General features: G+C 35.4%; 1 protein-coding gene across 2 annotated transcripts; it reads left to right on the top strand.

Annotated features, from left to right (window-relative positions):
- Nucleotides 1–1,005: 1,005 nt before the first annotated feature.
- On the top strand, nucleotides 1,006–5,394 carry LOC140801335 (disease resistance protein RPM1-like). 2 transcript variants are annotated; one of them, XM_073156390.1, is made up of 3 exons: nucleotides 1,006–1,081; nucleotides 2,216–5,067; nucleotides 5,153–5,394. In XM_073156390.1, the coding sequence occupies exons 2-3, from the start codon at nucleotides 2,257–2,259 to the stop codon at nucleotides 5,162–5,164; spliced, it is 2,823 nt and encodes a 940-aa protein (XP_073012491.1). In that variant the 5' UTR covers nucleotides 1,006–1,081; nucleotides 2,216–2,256; the 3' UTR covers nucleotides 5,165–5,394. The 2 variants fall into 2 exon arrangements, with proteins under 2 accessions (XP_073012491.1, XP_073012490.1); XM_073156389.1 differs by having other exon boundaries at nucleotides 1,012–1,057.
- The last annotated feature ends 15,495 nt before the right edge of the window (nucleotides 5,395–20,889 follow it).

Raw genomic sequence — 20,889 nt, 5'->3', positions numbered from 1 at the left:
TCTTTTACCAACTGGATGCATCCATATAAAACAAAAAACATCTCCTTTCAATGAACAAAGGAATTGATCCAATAAATTGCTTGAGTCTTCCGAAATTAAAAGAAAATTTCATAAGAAGAAAACGATGGCAACCTTAATTCTCAAAAACTATATCAAATAATTCCAACACCTCTCTAATACCAATTGAAAGAAATTCTCAAATCCAAAACAGGACCAGTTGAATTATATAGATATAATCTTAGAGATATTAAAATAATATAAAAAATTAATTTGAATCGATAGTCATTGTCATTGAAGCCGAAAGGAAAATGAAGGAGATGGTTGGAAACTTCTAAGAAACGAGTTTCACACGTAATGGGAATAGGAATTAATCGATATTTATTAAAATCATCTTTAGGGATCATAACTCAATAAGCTTTATGGCCACAAGCCCATTATTATTACATGGACTTTTACATATTTGGAACCATATCAACTTAATTATATTTCTAAAGCTCAAAATAAATTAAACTTATAGATCACTTAAGTGTGCTTAACATAAATAGCATGCTCACTAATCGAATAACTAACAATTTTATTAAACATATGAGCCCACTAATCAAATTACTAACAATTCATAAAATAGTGAAATTAGATAATTTTATTATGAAAATATAAAATGAGAAAAAACTACTATATCAAATATATTTTGGGTTTATCTGGGAAAACGCTCACATCAACATATAAATTACTATGGTAGACCCCAAGAGGTAAATTAGTTAGTGGGTTCCAACCTTAATGGTGGACCTTATCTTTCAAGAGAGAATCAGTTCTCTCTTACCAAAACAATGAAAAAAAAGAAAAGAATTGGATGCCAACATGCCAATGGATTTCATTGTTAATTGGGAATCGGATGCAAGCCTGTACGATAGCATGTGCAATATACAACACAACAATAAGATTAGCACTAATATAATTCTGCCAGCAACTTCCTTTATAAATACATCACTCACTCACAAGCTCCTTGCGCTCGTTCTTCTAAGCCCTCATATATATAAGAAACAGAAGGAGAGACTAGGTAAGTGATTCCGTTGGCCAAGAGGTACCCCTCATCTCTTCCATCATTTATGCATGCAAATATGAGCAGATCGAATGATAGATAATACGAGGAAATTAATTTTATGTATCATAAGTGTGATATAGTCTTTTACCAATTAGAAAGTATTCTGAAAACATTGCTTATGATCTTTTCTCTATGAAATAATTAATCTTTTTCCTGTTCCTTTTGCATGTATGCTTTACTTTGGTATTGTCTTAGCTTTTCTCTCAAACATCAAGTAGCAAAGGTTAATTCCTAAAGGAAGTATAACTACACTACTAACTGTCTGAACCTGATAGAATATTTTCTTTTCTCACAATCTTCTTCGTTCCCCTCTTGATATATTTGACGGCCATGTGTGTGTTTCTTTTCTTCTTCTTGTCGTGCTCCCTATAAGAGTAATTCTCTTTTCTTGTTGCAAGCTGAAGCAGATGGATTGATTACTATTTAAAACCTTCAAATCTTTTTGTAGATACTATATATAGCTGCGTTTGGAATGATCAGATCTATTTAATGAGTCTAATGAGTTAAATCCTCATTTCCCTTCTTTCCCATAGACCCTCTTCAACTCTATTATTTTTAGGCCCACTGATATTTTCTTCAACAAGTTATTGTACACTAGCACATAATATATTACTGGCTACCTTGGCATGGAGAGTTTTGTTCTTGTTCAGATAACTAGCAGAAAAATTTCTCATATCATGAACCTGAAGATTGTTCAACAAGTTCTATTTCAATATAAAAAGGGAAAAGAAATTAAACTAGAAGCAGTCTTGGTTAAAATTGGAGTTGCATCAGGAAAAACAGAGAGAACAGAGATATAGATGAAAAGGACAATTTTAGGGTATAAAATAGCCTAGAAGTGAGGGCGTGGCGTGCATTTAGAGTATAAAATATAAAAACCACACATCTCTGTAAGGATAAATTTTTAAAGTAGTTAATAAGTTATCAATTTCACTGATAAAAATTAAGTTTCATTCAGGTAGAATATCCTATATTTTGTTTGTTGTGATAGAGTGTGTATTTTGAGAATTAATATAGCCAAAAACATAGTGTTAGTTAGCTAGAGATGGAGAGTTTAGAAATCCCCTCCCTTGGTGGCTACATTGTATTTAAGATTTTACTACCTCTTTGCAGGTAGCAATCTCGAAAATTTTCATCCAGTAGTAAAGCAAAAGATGGCAGATGCTCTAGTCTTTCAAATTATTTATAAACTAGGATCTATTGCGGCAACAAATGCAGTGCAAGCATTAAGTTCACAATTAGGAAAAGAGGTATCAATTTTGAAAGAAGTGGAAGGTCAAATAAAACAGATTGAAAGTGAGCTTAATGTAATGCATCCATTCTTATGTCAAGCACAAAGACGGGAAGACAATGATGAACCACGGCAAGCTTGGTTGAAAGAAGTATATGAGTTGGCATTTGAAATTGAGGACATAATCGATGAATACACTTACCTGGTTGGTGGTTATCAAAGTGGACCTCGAGGATTTCTCAAGAACACTTTTCACAAATCTAAGAATATCAATTCTTGGCAGAATGTTGCTACTAAACTAAAGAACATCCATAGTCATCTTCAGACCCTTTCGAGCATGAAAGATAGGTACAATATTACATTGTCAAAAGAAATTGACACTTCTTATCCAGCCGAAGGACTACATGATTCCACTCTCTCTTCCTATGCAATGGATTACAATGAGCTTGTCGGTATTCAAGAAGAAAGAGAAAAGATAATAAAGTATCTAACAACCAGAGGAAAGCTAACTCGCATAATTTCAGTTTGGGGTATGGGAGGATTGGGGAAAACTACTCTTGTTCGTAATATTTACGAAGGAAAAATTATAAAGGAACATTTCGATTATCGTATTTGGGTTTCTATCTCTCAAAAGTTTCAAATTGAAGATATATTAAAAAGGATGGCAAAAAATGTCTTCACTAACAAGGAAAGTTCCACAAGTATTGAGAGCATGAGCAGTTCAACTCTAAAAGAGCTTCTTAGGAGAAATTTGCAAGACAAAAAGTATTTTATTGTTTTAGACAATGTGTGGAGTAGAGATGTCTTGATCGAATTATTTACTGTTTTTAGTGAGAACAACTCTGGAGGCAGAGTGATAATAACAACACAATTGAAAGATGTAGCAGAATTAGCAACAGAAAGCTATGATCTTGAGTTAAAAAATCTACATGAGTATGAAGCATGGGATCTATTTTGTAGATGGGCTTTTAGAAACATGGAGGATAAAAGATGTCTAGAAGATCTTGAACAGTGGGGGAGAAGAATTGTAGACAAGTGCTGCGGTTTACCACTAGCTATTGTAGTTGCAGGCAACTTATTGTCATTCAGAAAGATGAAGGTAGCAGAATGGGAAAGATTCTATAATGAAATTAATTGGGAGTTACATGATAGCTTAGAAAACCAAAATTTGAGCTCGGTAATGAGAGTTTTGAATCTAAGCTATAATCACTTGCCAAGTCATTTGAAGAATTGTTTCTTGTTTTGTAGCATCTTTCCAGAGGATTACTTGATTTACAGAAAGAGGCTAATTAAGTTGTGGGTTGCAGAAGGTTTAGTTGCACCAAAGACTACAAAGACACTAGAAGAAATTGCAGCGGAGTACCTTAACGAACTCATTGATCGATGCTTGCTACAAGTTGTGGAAAAGAATGACTTTGGAAGGGTCAAGTCTTGTCGAATGCATGACCTTGTGCGAGGATTAGCCATATCGATTTCTGCAAAAGAAAAATTTTGCGTGGCATATCACAAGTCACAGATGAGAATGGTTAATCATCATGCTCGTCGTTTGGCATTAGATGAGTATAACGATGATATCCAGTCAAGTATCAAAATTTCAATTCTTCGCTCTTTTTATTTGTTCGACACTGCCAAATTTTCACTAACCTCTCTATCATGGATTTCACAGAGTGTACGATATTTAAGAGTATTAGATATACCAAAAGCCCCAATCACATGCCTACCGGATGATATTTTCAATCTATTCAACTTACGCTACTTGGGCTTGAGGTATACAAATGTTAAGCAGCAACCGAACTCAATAGGCAAACTGCGTAGACTCCAAACTTTAGACCTAAGCAGAACAGCAATAAAGAAGTTGCCTAGAACAATAGTAGAATTAAAGGAGTTGCGACACTTGTTTGCAGAGAAGAAATTGGATACAAGTTATAGAAAATTCCATGTTCTCAGTGGTGTAGAAGCTCCAAAGGGACTATGGCATTTGAAAGACCTACAAACTTTACAAAGCATTGAAGCAACTATGGTCTTAGTGCGACAAATAGGAAACTTGACTCAACTGAGAAGTCTTCGAATTACAAATGTCAAAAACATTCACTGCTATGAGCTATTTAAATCCATCGGTAAGATGAAGTTCCTCTCTAACTTAGATGTGTTAGCAAGTGACGAGAATGAGTATATCAATTTAGAAGCATTGAGCTCCCTACCTCATCATCTTCAAAAGCTAAGTTTGCATGGCAGATTACAAGAAGTGATGTTGGCTTCTCCTCTGTTTCAATCCCTTCGAGTTAATCTCAAGTGGCTTAGTCTAGAGTGTTGTAAGCTCAAGGAAGATCTACTCGGTGCTATCTCTTATATGTCCAGTCTAACATATCTTGCTCTTCGAAGGGCATACGAAGGAAAAGAGTTGATCTTTCAGGCAGGGTGGTTTCCTAATTTGAAAAGACTTAGTTTGGTAGATATGCCATCTCTCGAGTTTATATCGTTCGAGAAGTCCGTGCAGAGCCTTGAGGAGTTAGAATTGATCGGGTTGACACAATTGAAGGAGGTCCCACAAGGAATGAATTCACTTGTATTTCTCCAGGAGCTTGATCTATTGGATTTGCCCCCAGAATTCATTCGAAACATCCAAAGTGCAGATGGGAAAATTAAAACTAAACACATTCCTTGCATTAATCATTTTTATAAAAATGAGGAAGATCGTTGGGGTGTTGTCAATCTTGCTCAAGCCTCTGAAAAGGTAACTTGAAATTACATTTGAATATTATTTTTTTTCACATGAATATAGACGCAAAGAAGCTCATTAAACTTTTTTTTTTTAACAGTTCCAGATCTAAGGATGATTTTCTCATATATTGCATACCTTATTGCCAACAATACAAAGATCTTAGAGTTTTCAGAGCCGTCTGTGAGTAAACACAGCTGATTATATAATTATTGTAATATATAAGTGAGATACTATTAGTTTGTCCCTGAATAAAGTTGGAGGTAATCGTGTTTGAATAATATATCACTATTTGTGTATTTATTTCAAATTGAAATAAAATACATATTTGTTGGATTTAAACGTGCGCGGAAATTGTTGAAAATAGTTTTGCAATATTTTATTTACGAATCAAGTCTTAGTGCATAAAAGATTAATTAATCGTTGTGCCACATGGCATGATTCAATTAATGATGTTAGAATGGTAACTTGTACCTCCGCTGGAATGATACAAGTTAATACTTAGTATTTAATGAAATCAAATCTCCACAAGGACCCGATTTAGAAGTTTAATGATTTGAGATCAAAATCTAGTCTTCTTATCCATTCATATTATTTGAATTGCTTTCAAACTATATGTTCAAGTGTTATCCACATACACCGTTCATTATTCAAATATTTTATTTATTTTCATTTTCTAAATATTTTATTTTACTATTATTTTAAAAAGGAAGTTGGGGATTGTAGTGTATTTTCTTAGCTTTTTGTTTAAATTTTTTATGTGTTTGCTTTATAACATATAGAGATTTATTTAATTTGCAAAAGTTATCATATAATCTTTCGGTTGCTTAATATATATCTTTTCTTTTAATTCACTATTTGAAATTGATGTTTTAACATTCATTTGATGAACTTCCAAATTAGACAAAGAAACAATAGCAAATATAGCTCTAATAAGATAATCTTTATTTATCGGTAAAAAAGTGTAAAATAATCAAATCATTTTCTTTGGCTATAACCCGGGCTACTAATCTAACCTTATATTTTTTTGATATTTTCATTGGGTTTATATTTCTTAATGAATACCCATTTAGATCCTATAAGTTTAGTATTAGGAGGTAAACTTACTAATATCTAAGTCTGGTTATTCCTAATAGATTCAATTTCATTATTTATCGTTTTATTCTAAAGATATAAGGAATAAATTCAATTTTATTATCCATAGCTTTCTTCCAAAGATATAAGGAATATATTCAAATTTATTATCCATAGCTTCTTCTTTTTTTATAATTTGGCTTGCACTTAGCAATCACATTTAAAAAAAGAAATAGTAGAATTATATTTGAGAACTAAATCAGGATGCATCATCCTATGCGTAATTTTCTTTCCTACATATCCTAATCTATGGTGCCAAATATTATAATCATTCAAAAATATATATTATATAAGAAGTAGAAAGTTCATTATTCATAGAAAGCAAATATAAATTTTCCTGCAGATCCTACTCCTAAGGATCCCTTTTTACTAATAATAATTTTATAAAAATTAAAGGCTATATAGAAGCTATAATTATATAGTTTCATAACATAAATAAGACTTTCTAAATCTATTCAAAGTCAAGCCACTAACCTTCATCTCCATTGACTATCATCATCAGTTCACTGATTATAGCAATCATGTCATCCTCCATGACATTAGCCTCTTCTCGTTTTCTTTGATTGTTCGCCCTTACGGTAGTGTCATTACCTTACTAAATACCTAATTTTACCACACACATAGCAAGAACTCATATTCTTTTCCATTTTTTTTCTTCTTAAATCCCTTCTTCTTGAACTTAAAAAAATCTTACCTTTATTATGATGCTTCTTTTTATTAATTGGATACCGAATTCTCAATATTGTGAAACTTTCTCTTTCTTCTCAATGCTCTCTTGACTTTCAAGTATATTTGTAGAACTAGCTTCATTTGTAATTCGGATGTGCATTATCAACTCATTAAGAATTAGAGCATTCTTCTTATATTTCAAAATATGTTGATAATCCTTCCAAGAAGGATGAAGTTTACTAATTATATTTGAAACTTAGAAGTATTGGTTAATAAGCTCCCCTCTTTCTCTAATCTCTTGAGCAAGAATTTAAAGTTGATTTACTTGCTCGAGGACTGGTTTAGCATCATCTATCTTACAAATTAACATGCTTGTTTATGAAAAAAAATGAAATTCGGCATCTTTACTAACATACCTTTATTTAAGTGCTCCATATAAGAATGTTGTTATTGTGTACTTGAAAAATTCATCGAACAACAGATTTGTTGTTGAGTTGAGAATGGTATAGCAGCAAATATAATCGTTATCGATTTATTTCTTTTTTTTGTAGCTGTATTCTCCTTCAAATGCTCCTTCCGATAGAAAAAGAGTTATAATTACATAAAACACTTTCAATATGGTGAGTTGGTAGAAGATCTCTAAAGTGATTTATCCTCTACTTCTTGTATAGTAGTCTTGAGCATTGAAGACTCCATAATGAGGAAAATTATTATCTTAATTATTGGGGGTATTTGTGAAGTAGAGTGGAATTTAAAAAGAAATTTGGGTTGATAAGGCAAGATGTTGGTAGCTTCTTTTAAAAAGTAATTTCCTTGTCAAAGTACAAATGTACTCTTAGAAATTATCTCTAGGATGTAATGCTTTCACTATCAAATTTTGAACGACCGTACTTTCAAAAAACTTGGGACCAATCACCAATCCAAAAATCAAGAAGAAAAATTAAAACCAATGATATTATATGAAGAAAAGAGGATCAAAGGGTATGATTACTATTAATTACTTTTAGATGCTCTTTCCCTCTTTATTTAAAGAGTTTTAGAGACGAAATAGGTTTTTTTTTTAATAATAGGACACATCTTATTCAAAATAATACCTAACATTCAAATGAATCTTGAACATTAGATAAAATTTGCTCTTAGAAAAATTCTATTTGAATGGATCTATCACGCTCGAATAGATTCAAATTTTGTTTGAATTGATCTCTAACAAGTTTCCGCAATACTAATTTTTTTAAAATAGACAACTCATTTTTTATATATTTTATTTTATATTATTTAAAAAACTATTCTACAATGACGAAACAAAATGACTCAAGGACAAAGCATTCTGTTAGAAAGCTATTTATGAGATAATCATCATATAACAGATATAGATAGTGTGATCAGAAAATTTTTTTGCAATAGTTTATCTTGCTAAGTTTTCTTAATGATATAGAAAAACTCCTAGAAATGACCTCTCAAGTCTCGTCCCAAAGAGGAAGATGGTGATTAGTTCTCCTTTAGAATCCTTTGGAGCTCCTTTGTACATTACATGAAACATAATGAAATTCCTTCACATTTAAAGGCCCATAAACTATTGCAAAATTTCATATAAAGGTCCATGCATTTATTGTTTGTAAAACTTTGTCCCCTCGTGTTACCGTCAACAATTCTTTTTCCTCTTTTCTTTCTAAATAAGGTGCCTGGAATTAATCACTTAAGAGTCACATGATACTATTAAAAAAAAATTAAACAAACAACTTCTGAGATGAATTTTGAAATTATTAACAAGTCATTGTAAGGATTACCACAAAACAAAGAAAACAAAAACCTCTGGTATCCCACTGGATACCGTAGGCGTTGGTATACAAAAATTCTTAATAGGTCAAGAGGAGCAGCCTCCACCCAAAGAGTAGAAAAATAGGTTTGGAGCGATAGCCTTCACCTAAAGAGTAGAAAAATCTTATGAATTACCCAAGGCGGCTAACCAATTTGCACTTTAGTTAGCCTCCCTAGAGTAGTGGTTAAAGGAAGTTACTTCAAATTATTTTTAAAAGATGGAAATATCGAAGATTTGCCAGATTCTGTAAAAGAAAGAAATTAAAATAGAATGAGGTAATTATGTGCTTCATTAAGATGAATCAAGAACATAAATAGGAGGAGATTACAACAACCTCTCGTACAATTAAGTTTGTCTATCCAACAGATTATGATAGAGCTACTATATACAAGGAAAGTAAATAACAAATAGATTAACCAAATCAATAACAATAGTAGTAAAATCTTATTTCGATATTTCTTTTCAATACTCACCCTCAAGTTGGAACCAAATTTAATTTCGATATTTCTTTTCAACAAACACCCCTCTCAAGTTGGAAGCAAATCTGATTTCAATATTTCTTTCCAACACTCCTCCTTAAGTTGGAGAATGAATATCTTGCACACCCAACTTGCGTATCATAGGTATAAGTATTTCCTTTCCCAAAGGTTTAGTTAATAAATCTGTCAATTGATTTGCTGAGCTAATATGCTTGGTAATTATTGAACCATCTTGAATCTTGTCTCGAATATAGTGACAGTCCATTTCTATGTGCCTTGTGCTTTCATGAAAGACTAGGTTTGCTGCTATATGAAGAGCGACCTTGTTGTCACAATATAAGAAAGCAGGTCCATGGTGAATTTTCTAATAGGCGCCGAAGCCATGTTAACTCACAGCAAGCTCCAGTCATTACGTAGTGTTCTGTTTTAGCTGAAGACAATAATATAGTTTTTTGCCGTTTTGATTTTCATAAAATTAGTGAGGACCCAAGGAATACATAATACCTTGTAGTGGATTGTCTAGTGAAAGGACAACCTCCCCAATCTGAATCACAGTAGGCTCGTAATTTCAAATTATTTTTTGAAGAAAAAATAGACCTTGACCTGGGGCACCCTTTAGATATTGAACAACGCGTAAGGCTGCCTCTATATGATATCTTCTGGGTTGATGCATGAATCTACTCAAGACATGAATAGAATAGGTGATATCAAGTCTTGAAACTGTCTGTTAGGTTTTTTATTTGTTGGCAATTTTGTACAAAATATTCTAAGTGTATTTTTTTATATATATGAGCTTTACACAAGTCTAGAATATCACTGGTGTGAAGAATTGTAAGATCATTGGAGAAAAGCCATCGCGTTCACAAATACGTTCGAACGCGAAATCTGCGTTCACATAGACAGAGAGCCGCGTTCACAAGCGCGTTCGAACGAGGGCACTGCGTTCACACATACAGAGAGCCGCGCTCACAAACGCGTTCGAACGCAGGTACTGCGTTCACATAGACCGAGAGCACCGTTCATAAATGCGTTCGAACACAACCTGAAGAATTCAAGCTGTCGCGTTCGAACGCACTTGGGCCCGTTCAAACGCACCTGAGATTAAGTCAGGCCGTTCAAATGCACTCGAGCCGCGTTCGAACGCACCTATGAAGTTTGCCATTTATTGGATTTTCGTGAGTACGAATATGACTTGGATTTGGCTCTATTTTGGAGATCATATATAAGGATAGTGTTGCCCTAACCTAGGGCAGTGGAAGAAGATTATTCAAGGAGATTTTTTGGAGGCTACATCGGTTCTTCAACAAACAAGGCCCTTCGCATATACAAATCTTAATCTTTCGTCTTAAGGGCTATCTAGACGAAAGATCAATCTCGAGGGCTACTGAGATTGGACTTCAATCACAAGAAGCAGTGAATCGTGGGTTCTAGCGATCAAGACTGAGAGAACAAAGTCGTTTGGATCAACGGGTTGTTTTGTGAGTCAGTCTTGTAACTGCTACTATCATAGTGATTGGTTTTGATCCGAGTTTGGATCCGTGATTTTTTTTCGTTTTGGGTTTTTCCACGTTAAAATCTTGGCATTCATCTCTGCTTTCGTTCTTAATATTTCTTCGGATTTTTACTTAAGCGAATGAGCGATATCATTGCCTAGTGTTTAGATACATACGTGTGTCTAGGAGTTTTTTCAATTAGTATGCAGGATCTCCATTCAGCGGTGAATGATTTACGTACTGAGCAAGTCCGTCAGGGAACTGTACTTGATTCCGTGTTGACGATTCTTTACCGTCAGTTTCCTCCGAGTTCCTAGTCTTTGACATTTGTGCCAAAAAATGGGGAGAGTGTCTTAGTGTTTAGGTGTCTAGGTGTGTAGGGGGAGTATGGGCATAGGGGGAGTTTAGTGGAGTTTACTTGATGGTTGAACTTTGCTTTGTCTTAGTGTCGTTGGCATTTGAACTTAACTTGAAGTAATTGTGATAACGTGTGTTTAATCTTTGTCTGTTTAAATTTTTGCTCTTGTGATAACTTGTGTTTTGATTTTTTTTATTTCAAGTTATTTTCACTTGATCTTGGATTGGTATATGTTTCCTTGCAGGGATTGATGTGCAAAATATTCTAGACTTGTTGATTGCTCAGTTTGAAGTCATTGTAATATCTTGTAACCTAGGTGTTTTGTCACAAATTGCCAAAGGGGGAGATTGTTAGGTTTTTTATTTGTTGGCAATTTTGTATGAAATATTCTAAGTGTATTTTTTCATGTATATGAGCTTTATACAAGTCTAGAATATCACTGGTGTGAAGAATTGTAAGATCATTGGAGAAAAGCCGTCGCGTTCTCACCGCGTTCACAAACGCGTTCGAACGCGAAATCTGCGTTCACACAGACAGAGAGCCGCGTTCACAAGCGCGTTCGAATGCGGACACTGTGTTCACACAGACAGAGAGCCGCGTTCACAAACGCGTTCTGACGCGGATACTGCGTTCACACAGACCGAGAGCAGCGTTCACAAACGCGTTCGAACGCAACCTGAAGAATTCAAGCTATCGCGTTCGAATGCACTTGGGCCCGTTCGAACGCACCTGAGATTAAGTCAGGCCGTTTGAACACACTCGGGCCGCATTCGAACGCACCTATGAAGTTTGCAATTTATTAGATTTTCGTGAGTACGAAAATGACTTGGATTTTGCTCTATCTTGGAGATCATATATAAGGATAGTGTTGCCCTAACCTAGGGCAGTGGAAGAAGATTATTCAAAGATTTTTTGGAGGCTACATCAGTTCTTCAACAAACAAGGCCCTTCGCATCTACAAATCTTAATCTTTCGTCTTAAGGGCTATCTAGATGAAAGATCAATCTCGAGGGCTACTGAGATTGGACTTTAATCACAATAAGTAGTGAATCGTGGGTTCTAACGATCAAGACTGAGAGAACAAAGTCGTTTGAATCAACGGGTTGTTTTGTGAGTCAGTCTTGTAACTGCTACTATCATAGTGATTGGTTTTGATCCGAGTTTGGATCCATGGTTTTTTTCCCGTTTTGGGTTTTTCCATGTTAAAATCTTGGCGTTCATCTCTACTTTCGTTCTTAATATTTTTTCGGATTTTTACTTAAGCAAACGAGCGATATCATTGCCTAGTGTTTAGATACATACGTGTGTCTAGGGGTTTTTTCACTGTCAAATATAATAGGTGGCCAACCAATCTTCTGTATCTGCCCAGATCTTTAAGCAATTTATCTTTATCTAACAGTTTTAAGCCTCTTTCCAGCATCTTTGATTAATTCTAATGCATATTTTCTCTATGACATAAAAATCCCATTCCTAAATACAGAGATTTCTATTCCTAGAAAATATTTCAACTCGCCAAGGTCTTTAAGATTGAAATTTTTATGCAAATGCTTCTTGATGGCAGCAATACTGTTTGGATCATTTCCAGTGATCAAAATGTCATCGACATAAATCAGGAGAATGGTAAAGGACTTGCCTTTCTTTTCGGTGAAGAGGGAGTAGTCGGCTCGTGATTGTACAAAGCCAGCAGAAGTGGTGACAGAAGAAAACTTTGAAAACCACTGGCAAGAGGCTTGCTTCAACCCATAGAGCGATTGTGTAGGCGACAGACGAGATGTTCCTCCCCATGTCTCCGAAGCCTTGGTGTGGAGACATGTAAGTTTCTTCAGTCAAGTCACCGTGGAGGAATGCATTGTGGACATCAAGTTGATGAAGTGGCCAGCCTCTGGTAGTAGCTAAGACAAGAAGACAGCGAACAAAAATAATTTTTGCTGTGGGAGAAAAAGTCTCGTGGTAGTCGATGCCCTCCATTTGGGTGAATCCTTGGGCAACTAGACGCGCCTTATGTCACTCTATTGTGCCATCAGAGTGACGTTTGATCTTGTAAACCCACCAACATCCTATGGGTTTCTTGCTAGCCGAAAGAGAGGTCAGACTCCATGTGCCATTGGTAGCAAGGGCATCCAACTCAAGCTTCATTGTATCACGCCATTGAGGGTTGGTGATAGCTTCATTATAAGAGGTCAACTCTTGCTCTTGACTGATAGAAGCAATAAACGATTTGTGTGGAGGTGTATAGTGATAATAAGAAAGGTAATTGGTCAATGGGTACCTTGTCCCTTTGTACGAATCTAGAGAGGAGGAGGTGACTGGATCAAAGGGAGGATACGTGATGACAGAGCAAAGGTAATTGTTGAACCTCAATTGTGGATTAGATTGTCGAGTGGAGCGGCGGAGAGGAATATTGGTTGGTGGTGGTGGATCGGGTGTTCCCGTAAAGGGAATGGTGGTAGTATGGCACGGTGGTGGTGGCGGGGATGAAGTAGAGGGGAGAAGGTTCATGGGTGAACAAATTTCAAGTGGTTGTATGTTTGGTGGTGGTGGAGTTGCGGTGGAGGGTGGTGAGGTGGGTGGGTTAGGTTCAAATGATGGTGATGTGGTTGAGTTGGGTTCAAAATAATGATCATATGGGCTTATGGGACTTGTATCATCTCCCCTTGATGGGCTTGTTGTTTGGATCAAAGGAAAGGGTAGAGAATAGATATTATTTGGAGAATAAGGAAAAATATCTTTTTTAAAATGGACGTCTTTGCTTGTGAAAATTTTATTTGTTAATAAATCAAAAAGTTTGTAACATTTTTTGACCTATCGGGTATCCAATGAAATTGGAAGGTGTAACTTGGTAGTCAAATTTATGAGAGGTATGGATGTTTGTGGCATAAGCCAAGCAACCAAAAACTTGTAGATGGGAAAAAGTAGGAGGTTTTGAGTAAAGAAGTTCAAATGGTGTCTTGTCGGCTAAAATTGGAGAAGATAGCCAATTAATGATGTGAACAGCACTAAGAGCACATTCTCCCCAAAATTGTGAAGGAAGATTAGCTTGAAATTTTAATGCTCTTGCTACTTGAAGAATGTAACGGTGTTTGTGTTCCACAACCCCATTTTGTTGAGGTGTGTATACGCAAGAATGTTGAAAATAAACACCATTATTTTGGAAAAAAGAACGAAGAGAGATAAATTCGCCACCATTATCACTTCGAACAGTTTTGATGCGAATTTCAAATTGAGTAGAAACATAACTAGGTTTAAAAGCAGTTGTATTTCATCTTTATGTTGCATCAAAAATATCCAAATAAAACATGAAAAATCATCGACAATGGTGAGAAAATAATGAGAACCAGAAAGGGAAGGATGTTGATAGCGACCCCAAATATCACAATAAATAACATCAAATGGTTTAATAGAGAAAGTATTACTGATATTAAAAGATAAACAACTTTGTTTGGCAAGTGGACAAATAGAGCAAGATTTATTAGAATTAGCAGAAAAATTTAAGAAATTTTGGGCAATAAAATTCAAACGGGAAGATGATACATGCCCTAAGCGGTTGTGCCAAAGGTCGGTAGGTGAGATGGTGAGATTGCATATTGGTTGGTTTGAGGACGTGGCTTCTTTAGTGGTAGACTTTCCTGCTCCTAATGCCACCAGATAATAGAGTCCATCACACATTTCACCTAAACCAATCATCTTCCTTGTATCCAGATCCTGCAAAATACACAAATAAGGGAAAAATGTCACTAAACAATTTAAGCTTTTTGTCAATCGCCCTACTGATAACAAATCAACTTTGAATGTAGGAACAGATAACACATCATGCAATTTATAGTCGGAATTCAAAGGCATGGACCTTTAGCAATAGTTTTGGCCTTCTCTCCACTAGGTAATAATACGGGTGACAACGAGCAACCTTTGTCTTTATACAGTATGTTTTATGATAAGGTGATATGATTTGTTGCACCACTATCAATAATCCAATTCCAATGAGCTAATTGAGACAAACCTGGTTTTGTGACAGCATTTGCCTTAGGATTAAGGGTACCTTCTACCAAATTATTGAGAAGTTTCATAATCTGTTTTAATTGGGCCTCTGTGAATGTGGTGTTAGGTCAACCTTCTTCACAGCTTGCCTGATTGACTGCAGAGTAATTGGGCTGAGCAGAGCCTGAGCCCAGATTGGACTTGGCCTTTGGATGGCCAAGGGGTAGCCATGTAACTTGTAACACTTTGGACCTAGTGTCTATCGACATCATAATAGGTGCAGTGGGGTCGCACCTTTTTCCAGAACCGGGTCCATTGCGTTTGTGATTAGAATCTAGACGATCGCTCCTCTCGTTCTTCCCTGGTGATGGCTAATAAAGTTTACGGACAACTATGGCAGCAACCGAAGTCAACTCGGTGGAGGCGGAAGCAACTCCTAGATGGCATTGTTTCTCCTCTTAAGCAACGAAGAAGTATGCTTCGCAAACCATAGGGGAAGGTATCATTAGGAAGATCTAGCTGCGGATTGCACTGTAATGTTTATTCAAACCCATTAGAAATTGCATTACCTTTTGTTGCTCCGATTGTGGTGTTTCACAATGCATCCCTAGCTCGTCCCATAAGGTTTTCAATTGAGTGTAATAGGTGGAGACAGAGGTGGTTTCTTGCTTGTGGAGGATGATGTCTCGTTGGATCTCAAATATGCGGGCTAGATTGCCTTGAGAGAATTGAGTGTCGAGGTCCTCCCAAACTTCTCTAGCAGTAGAATAAAAATTCACACTGTCAGCAATTTCTGGATCACAGGTGTTGACTATCCAAGAATGGATAATGTCATTACATCTTGACCAAATGGTGTGACATTTAGGATCATCTGCTTCTGAAGGAGCTGAGATAGACCCATTGATGAAATCCGAGCTTATTTCTTGTATTCAAGGCTTGAATCATGGAACTTTTCCAACTGGAGTAGTTATCTCTATTGAGGGGCTTGGAAACGAGAACCAATCCGTAATGATCGGAAGGATGGATGAAGTAAGGATTGGAGAGGTCAGCAGGGGAATTTTCTTTCCCTACCTTTGATGGATTTGGTAGAATAACACCTTGGGAAGAAGAATGATTATCTTCAACCATTGAGGGTAATGAAGGTTTCGATGGATTAGAGTATGACTGCAATAGAACTTGGTTGCTAGGGTTCTAGTTCTGATACCATGTAAAAGAAAGAAATTAAAATAGAATGAGGTAATTGCGTGCTTCATTAAGATGAATCAAGTACATAAATAGGAGAAGATTACAACAATCTCTCCTACAATTAAACTTGTCTATCCAACAGATTAGGATAGAGTTGTTATATACAAGGAAAGTAAATAATAAACATATTAACCAAATCAATAACAATAGTAATAAAATCTGATTTCAATATTTCTTCCCAATAGATTCTCTAAGGTGGTTTCTATTTTTCCTTTGCAGGATGGAAATTAGTAGCTCTGAACCAGATTTAATGCATAGATTTGGTAGGGAATGATCATGAGCAGGGAGTGACGCTCGCTTGAGAGCTTCCACTTCCATATGGAGGGAATCTTTGATGCTACCATTAGAAGCACCAACTAAGCAAGGTCTAGTCTCATCCCGATGCAAGAATCCTAATAGCTTGCGAAGGCCCTATCAGTGTTGGTTTTGAAGCAACCTTTAGGAGGTGGGTCTCAAAAGACCATCTTCTGGGAGGAACAATAGTTGTAACACTCACCACTAAATACATGATTTTTACGTGGGTAAACTCATATGATTTTTATATGACCTATTGGTCAATATTTTAATATAAATAATAGACGAAAGCTCAATATTTTCATAAATAATACAAATAAAAAAAAGCCCATAATATAATAGGCCATAACAAGCCTCAAAATATATATCCACGAACAAATACAAATACCCACGTAGGTGCTACAAGCAAGTTAGCTCAATTTACAAGAATAAATAAATAAAATAATTAGCTAGCAGAAGCTAGCTGAGGGGGAGCCTAGCCGCTAGAGGCGGCTGACGGTGAGGATTGTCTTTGTCGAGTCTACTAGCCAAAGCGAGGGGTCGCCCGGCTATTTTGGCTGTAGGAGCTACAAAGGATGCCACCGAGGGCATCCTCCCAAACAGGGGAAGCTCATCGAACCAGTGTGGCATGGAACGAAGCCGCTGGCCAGCCGGATCATGGCGAGATTGAGATGGGAGAGCTCGAAGGAGAACAACACAAAATTTAACATATTTTTAAATTAAATTTACATGACGAGAGAGATAGCTCCGGCACTTCAATCCATGGGGTCGACGATGCTGGTGGCACTCTAGTGTGGCGGGAAGGAGATAGGTGGGGGGAGTGAGCCAGCGGGGAGAAGAAGGAAAAAAGAAAAAAGAAAGAAGGAAAGAAGAGAAGAAAGAAAGAAAGAGAGAAGGAAAAGAAAAGGGGCGTATGTGCTTGGAGTGGCCATAAGAGACTTGCATATATTTGTCTTCGCTCTTATGACAAAAAATAAATCCTTTGTACTCTTGAACAAGGAAAACAACAAAATATGGGGAACTACACCCCTCACGAGCTAAGCGTCCTATTAAATGTGCTTGGAGTTGGTTGCTGATGTAGGATTCTCTCACTACCACTCAAGATGACAGATCTACAAATATTTGGACTGATCCTTGGCTATGCTATGTTTTGTTAAGCCATTCGCCCACCTACATCATTATGAATGCAATAGACCAATATAACATTGTTGTTGACCTGATTAGCCTTAATAGCTGGGACGAGGATCTTATCATTGAAATTTTCTTTCATTTTCAATCTTTGTGATCGGATCTTCTCCTTACACATTCCTTCTAGAAAATAGTGGATTATTGGGTCTGGTCTATGCATCCCAAGGATGTGGCCATAGCTAAATCGATGTACAAATTCCGTAGTCCCACTTATGCCCGTGACTTCCACTAGGATAGGTGGAACAAGCTGTGGGTTATAACAACCCCCTCGAAAAATAAAATCTTTCTCTAGAAGATGTGTTGAGGTTGTACCCCTATCAATTTAATCTAGGGTCCATTCCGTTCAAAATTGTGGCCCCTCTCATTAATATTGCCACATGTGTGTGGGCTTTTGTGGAGAATAGGTTTCAACAAACCTTCAATCTCAGACTACGGTTAGCAGATTTATGCGTTTGAGGGAGCTTTTAGGTCGGATAGAAATCTAATGCAGGACCATTCTGTGGTTGTGAATTTGCAAATTTAGAAACTTAGAAATAATATCATCTTCAACGTATAGATCTTATTTGGTTTGAGGCTAAGTTTGAAACTTAATTAGTTAGTCTTAAATTTTTAAAAAGTGAACTTAGTTAGATATAAAAAAATATTTAGTTACTGAACCAGATTATGATTCCCCAAACCAATTTAAAAAGATTCCTAAAATCAAAGCAAACAAGCTTAAAGATTCTACACAACTCATTAACAAACGCCAGATATGCTAAACAATACAAGCTAGCCAACTTGGAAGCCGTTACGGAGGATATCTGTAGCCTTCTCCAAAAATACTAAATCTCAATAATCAGTCACGTCTATCATGGATCTAATAAACCAACTGATTGGCTAACAAACCTTGGTCGAAATCAAGGTTTTGGTTGGACCTGGGTGGAAGGATTTCTCTCATTGTAACCAAGGGAGCTCATTTATAAAAGTGTCAACGGGCGTAATATATACATATGTGGCCTCTGCTTGGTTACTCATTTCTATATATATTTTCCTTTTAACCTGAAAGAGTCCAAGTAGATATTATATGTACTAACAGTTAATTTATACGAAGACTTGTTATTTTGGAATAACGACTCTGCACGACTGCACGACTGCACGACTGCACGGTATTAATGTCAAGGGGCACAACGGACAGTGGTCTGCACGTTATCAATGCCAACTACCCTTTCATTTTACTACGTATAAAATTCAATAAAACAACGATTTTGGAGTTTTTTTTTTCTTATAGACCTAGCCTTCTTCCAAACTATTTTTACCCTCAAACTTATTTATCAAATAGAATTTAATTTTCTGTAACCTTAATAAAAATACTTAACTGATCAATATTTTTTTCTTAAGTAAAATACTGATGCGTTTTTATTTGGTCCTAAAACATTAAGTTGTTCATCGTTTTATGTATATAAATCTTTTTAACTTAATATTTCAATAATTTAGAAAAAAAAATTATCTAGCGATAAAAATGATAAACTGATTAGCGTTTATTATAGCTATAGTAAATTCGATCCCATTTGATAAATAACTTCGAAGCAGTCCATTTTTGATAAAAATTTTAAAAAATAGAGGTATTTTGGTCAAAAGATCGATTATGCGGAAATTAAAACTACTTCTGGTAGTATCTATAAATACTCATATTGTCATTAAAGTTTCCTTCACTGGTTCTAACGCCTCTCAAGAGCTAGCAACCAAAAGTATCTCGTGATTCTGTACGCTGTCTCCATTCTGGTACGTATCTCGCACAGTTTTATTTTCTTCTCAGCGTCAATTAATGAGAATATAACTAGATGACATGCATATCTATTTCTTTCTAGCTCACTGCTTAATTTTCAAATGTTATTATAGCATTGATTGTTTATTTGTCTTCTTATGTAGGACTATATATAGCGATGATACGATTTGATGTCGGAAACTAGTACAAGTCTAACATAATTGATGTATGGTTGGCTGTGCCTATTAGTTCAGACGTGATTTAAAAATTAGATCTGATCTTTATGACTTCACACAAGAAAGAAAATGTTCTATTACAACACCAGAATTAGGATTAGGTATTTTAGGGATTAATTGATGTAGCGATTTTTGACAAACATTAGTACATAGGATTTAGAATCTTTGAAATCTAGACTATTGGCCAAAACAGGGATTATATATATATATATACAAATACACCCCCATGACAAGCATCATGTTTAATCCCAACTATGCCAATAAAATATGCGGTCATGAAGAGGACACATCTCTTTTATATGATAAATCAAGATGAATGGGGAGCACGATCATTACTCTAGGTAGGGGGTGTAATCTAGCGTCTAACTCTGATCAAGTTTATGTTTGAATTGAAAATAATATAGAAGCTAAATTTGTGATCAAGCTTAAATTGAAATTATTTTAATTCCAGCTAATTTTGAACTTAATTAAAACTAGGCGATGAATAAGCAATTTCAAACCTTAATTAGTTCAAGCCAAATATTAAGTGTGATCAAGCTTAAATTAAATCAAGCTTAATTACTCTTGAATCAACAAAAATATAAACTAATAGAAATATCTATTTATTTGGAAAGGATATAATAGAATCATAATTCAAAATTAAACTCTACAAGATCAAAATACATAACAATCCACATGAGCAAATTTTATCATATAACCAAAATATAGTATAATATAAAAAGTATTATTTATATTATATATATATATATATTATAATTATTTTAAGCCTTACCGAGCTTACTTGATCAAACTGGCTCATGATCAAAATTTGATGGCCCTAATTCTATGTGTTTTAAAGATCAAGCTTGGCTTAATTTATGTTTTAGCCAAGCTTAAGCCAACTTGATTATTTTAACAATCTAATTCTATATTTTGAATAGGGCTATCAAAATAGTTGAGGGTAGTAAACTCGGGTTTTTGCCTCAAAGAAATAATTGAGCCATGTTGAGCTAGACTTGGCTCACTCGAGCTCAGGATGAATTAGTTCGATATATATATAGATATCCATAGTGTACTTGGTTATTGCACTTTAATATCAAATAATTAAGTAATTCTGAGTTTTACAATATTTAAATTGGCTAGATGGCATTTAGTGCCACATTGAGAAACTAAGAAATAGGAATGTCATTCTATATATCCACCACCGAAAAAGTATGAAGTAAT

The sequence above is a fragment of the Typha latifolia genome, chromosome 14 (genome assembly GCF_019914945.1).
Source record: "Typha latifolia isolate L0001 chromosome 14, TyphaL0001v2, whole genome shotgun sequence".
Taxonomy (NCBI): domain Eukaryota; kingdom Viridiplantae; phylum Streptophyta; class Magnoliopsida; order Poales; family Typhaceae; genus Typha; species Typha latifolia.
Note: the sequence above shows the minus strand (reverse complement) of the source record. Positions and strands in the feature narration are given on the sequence as shown.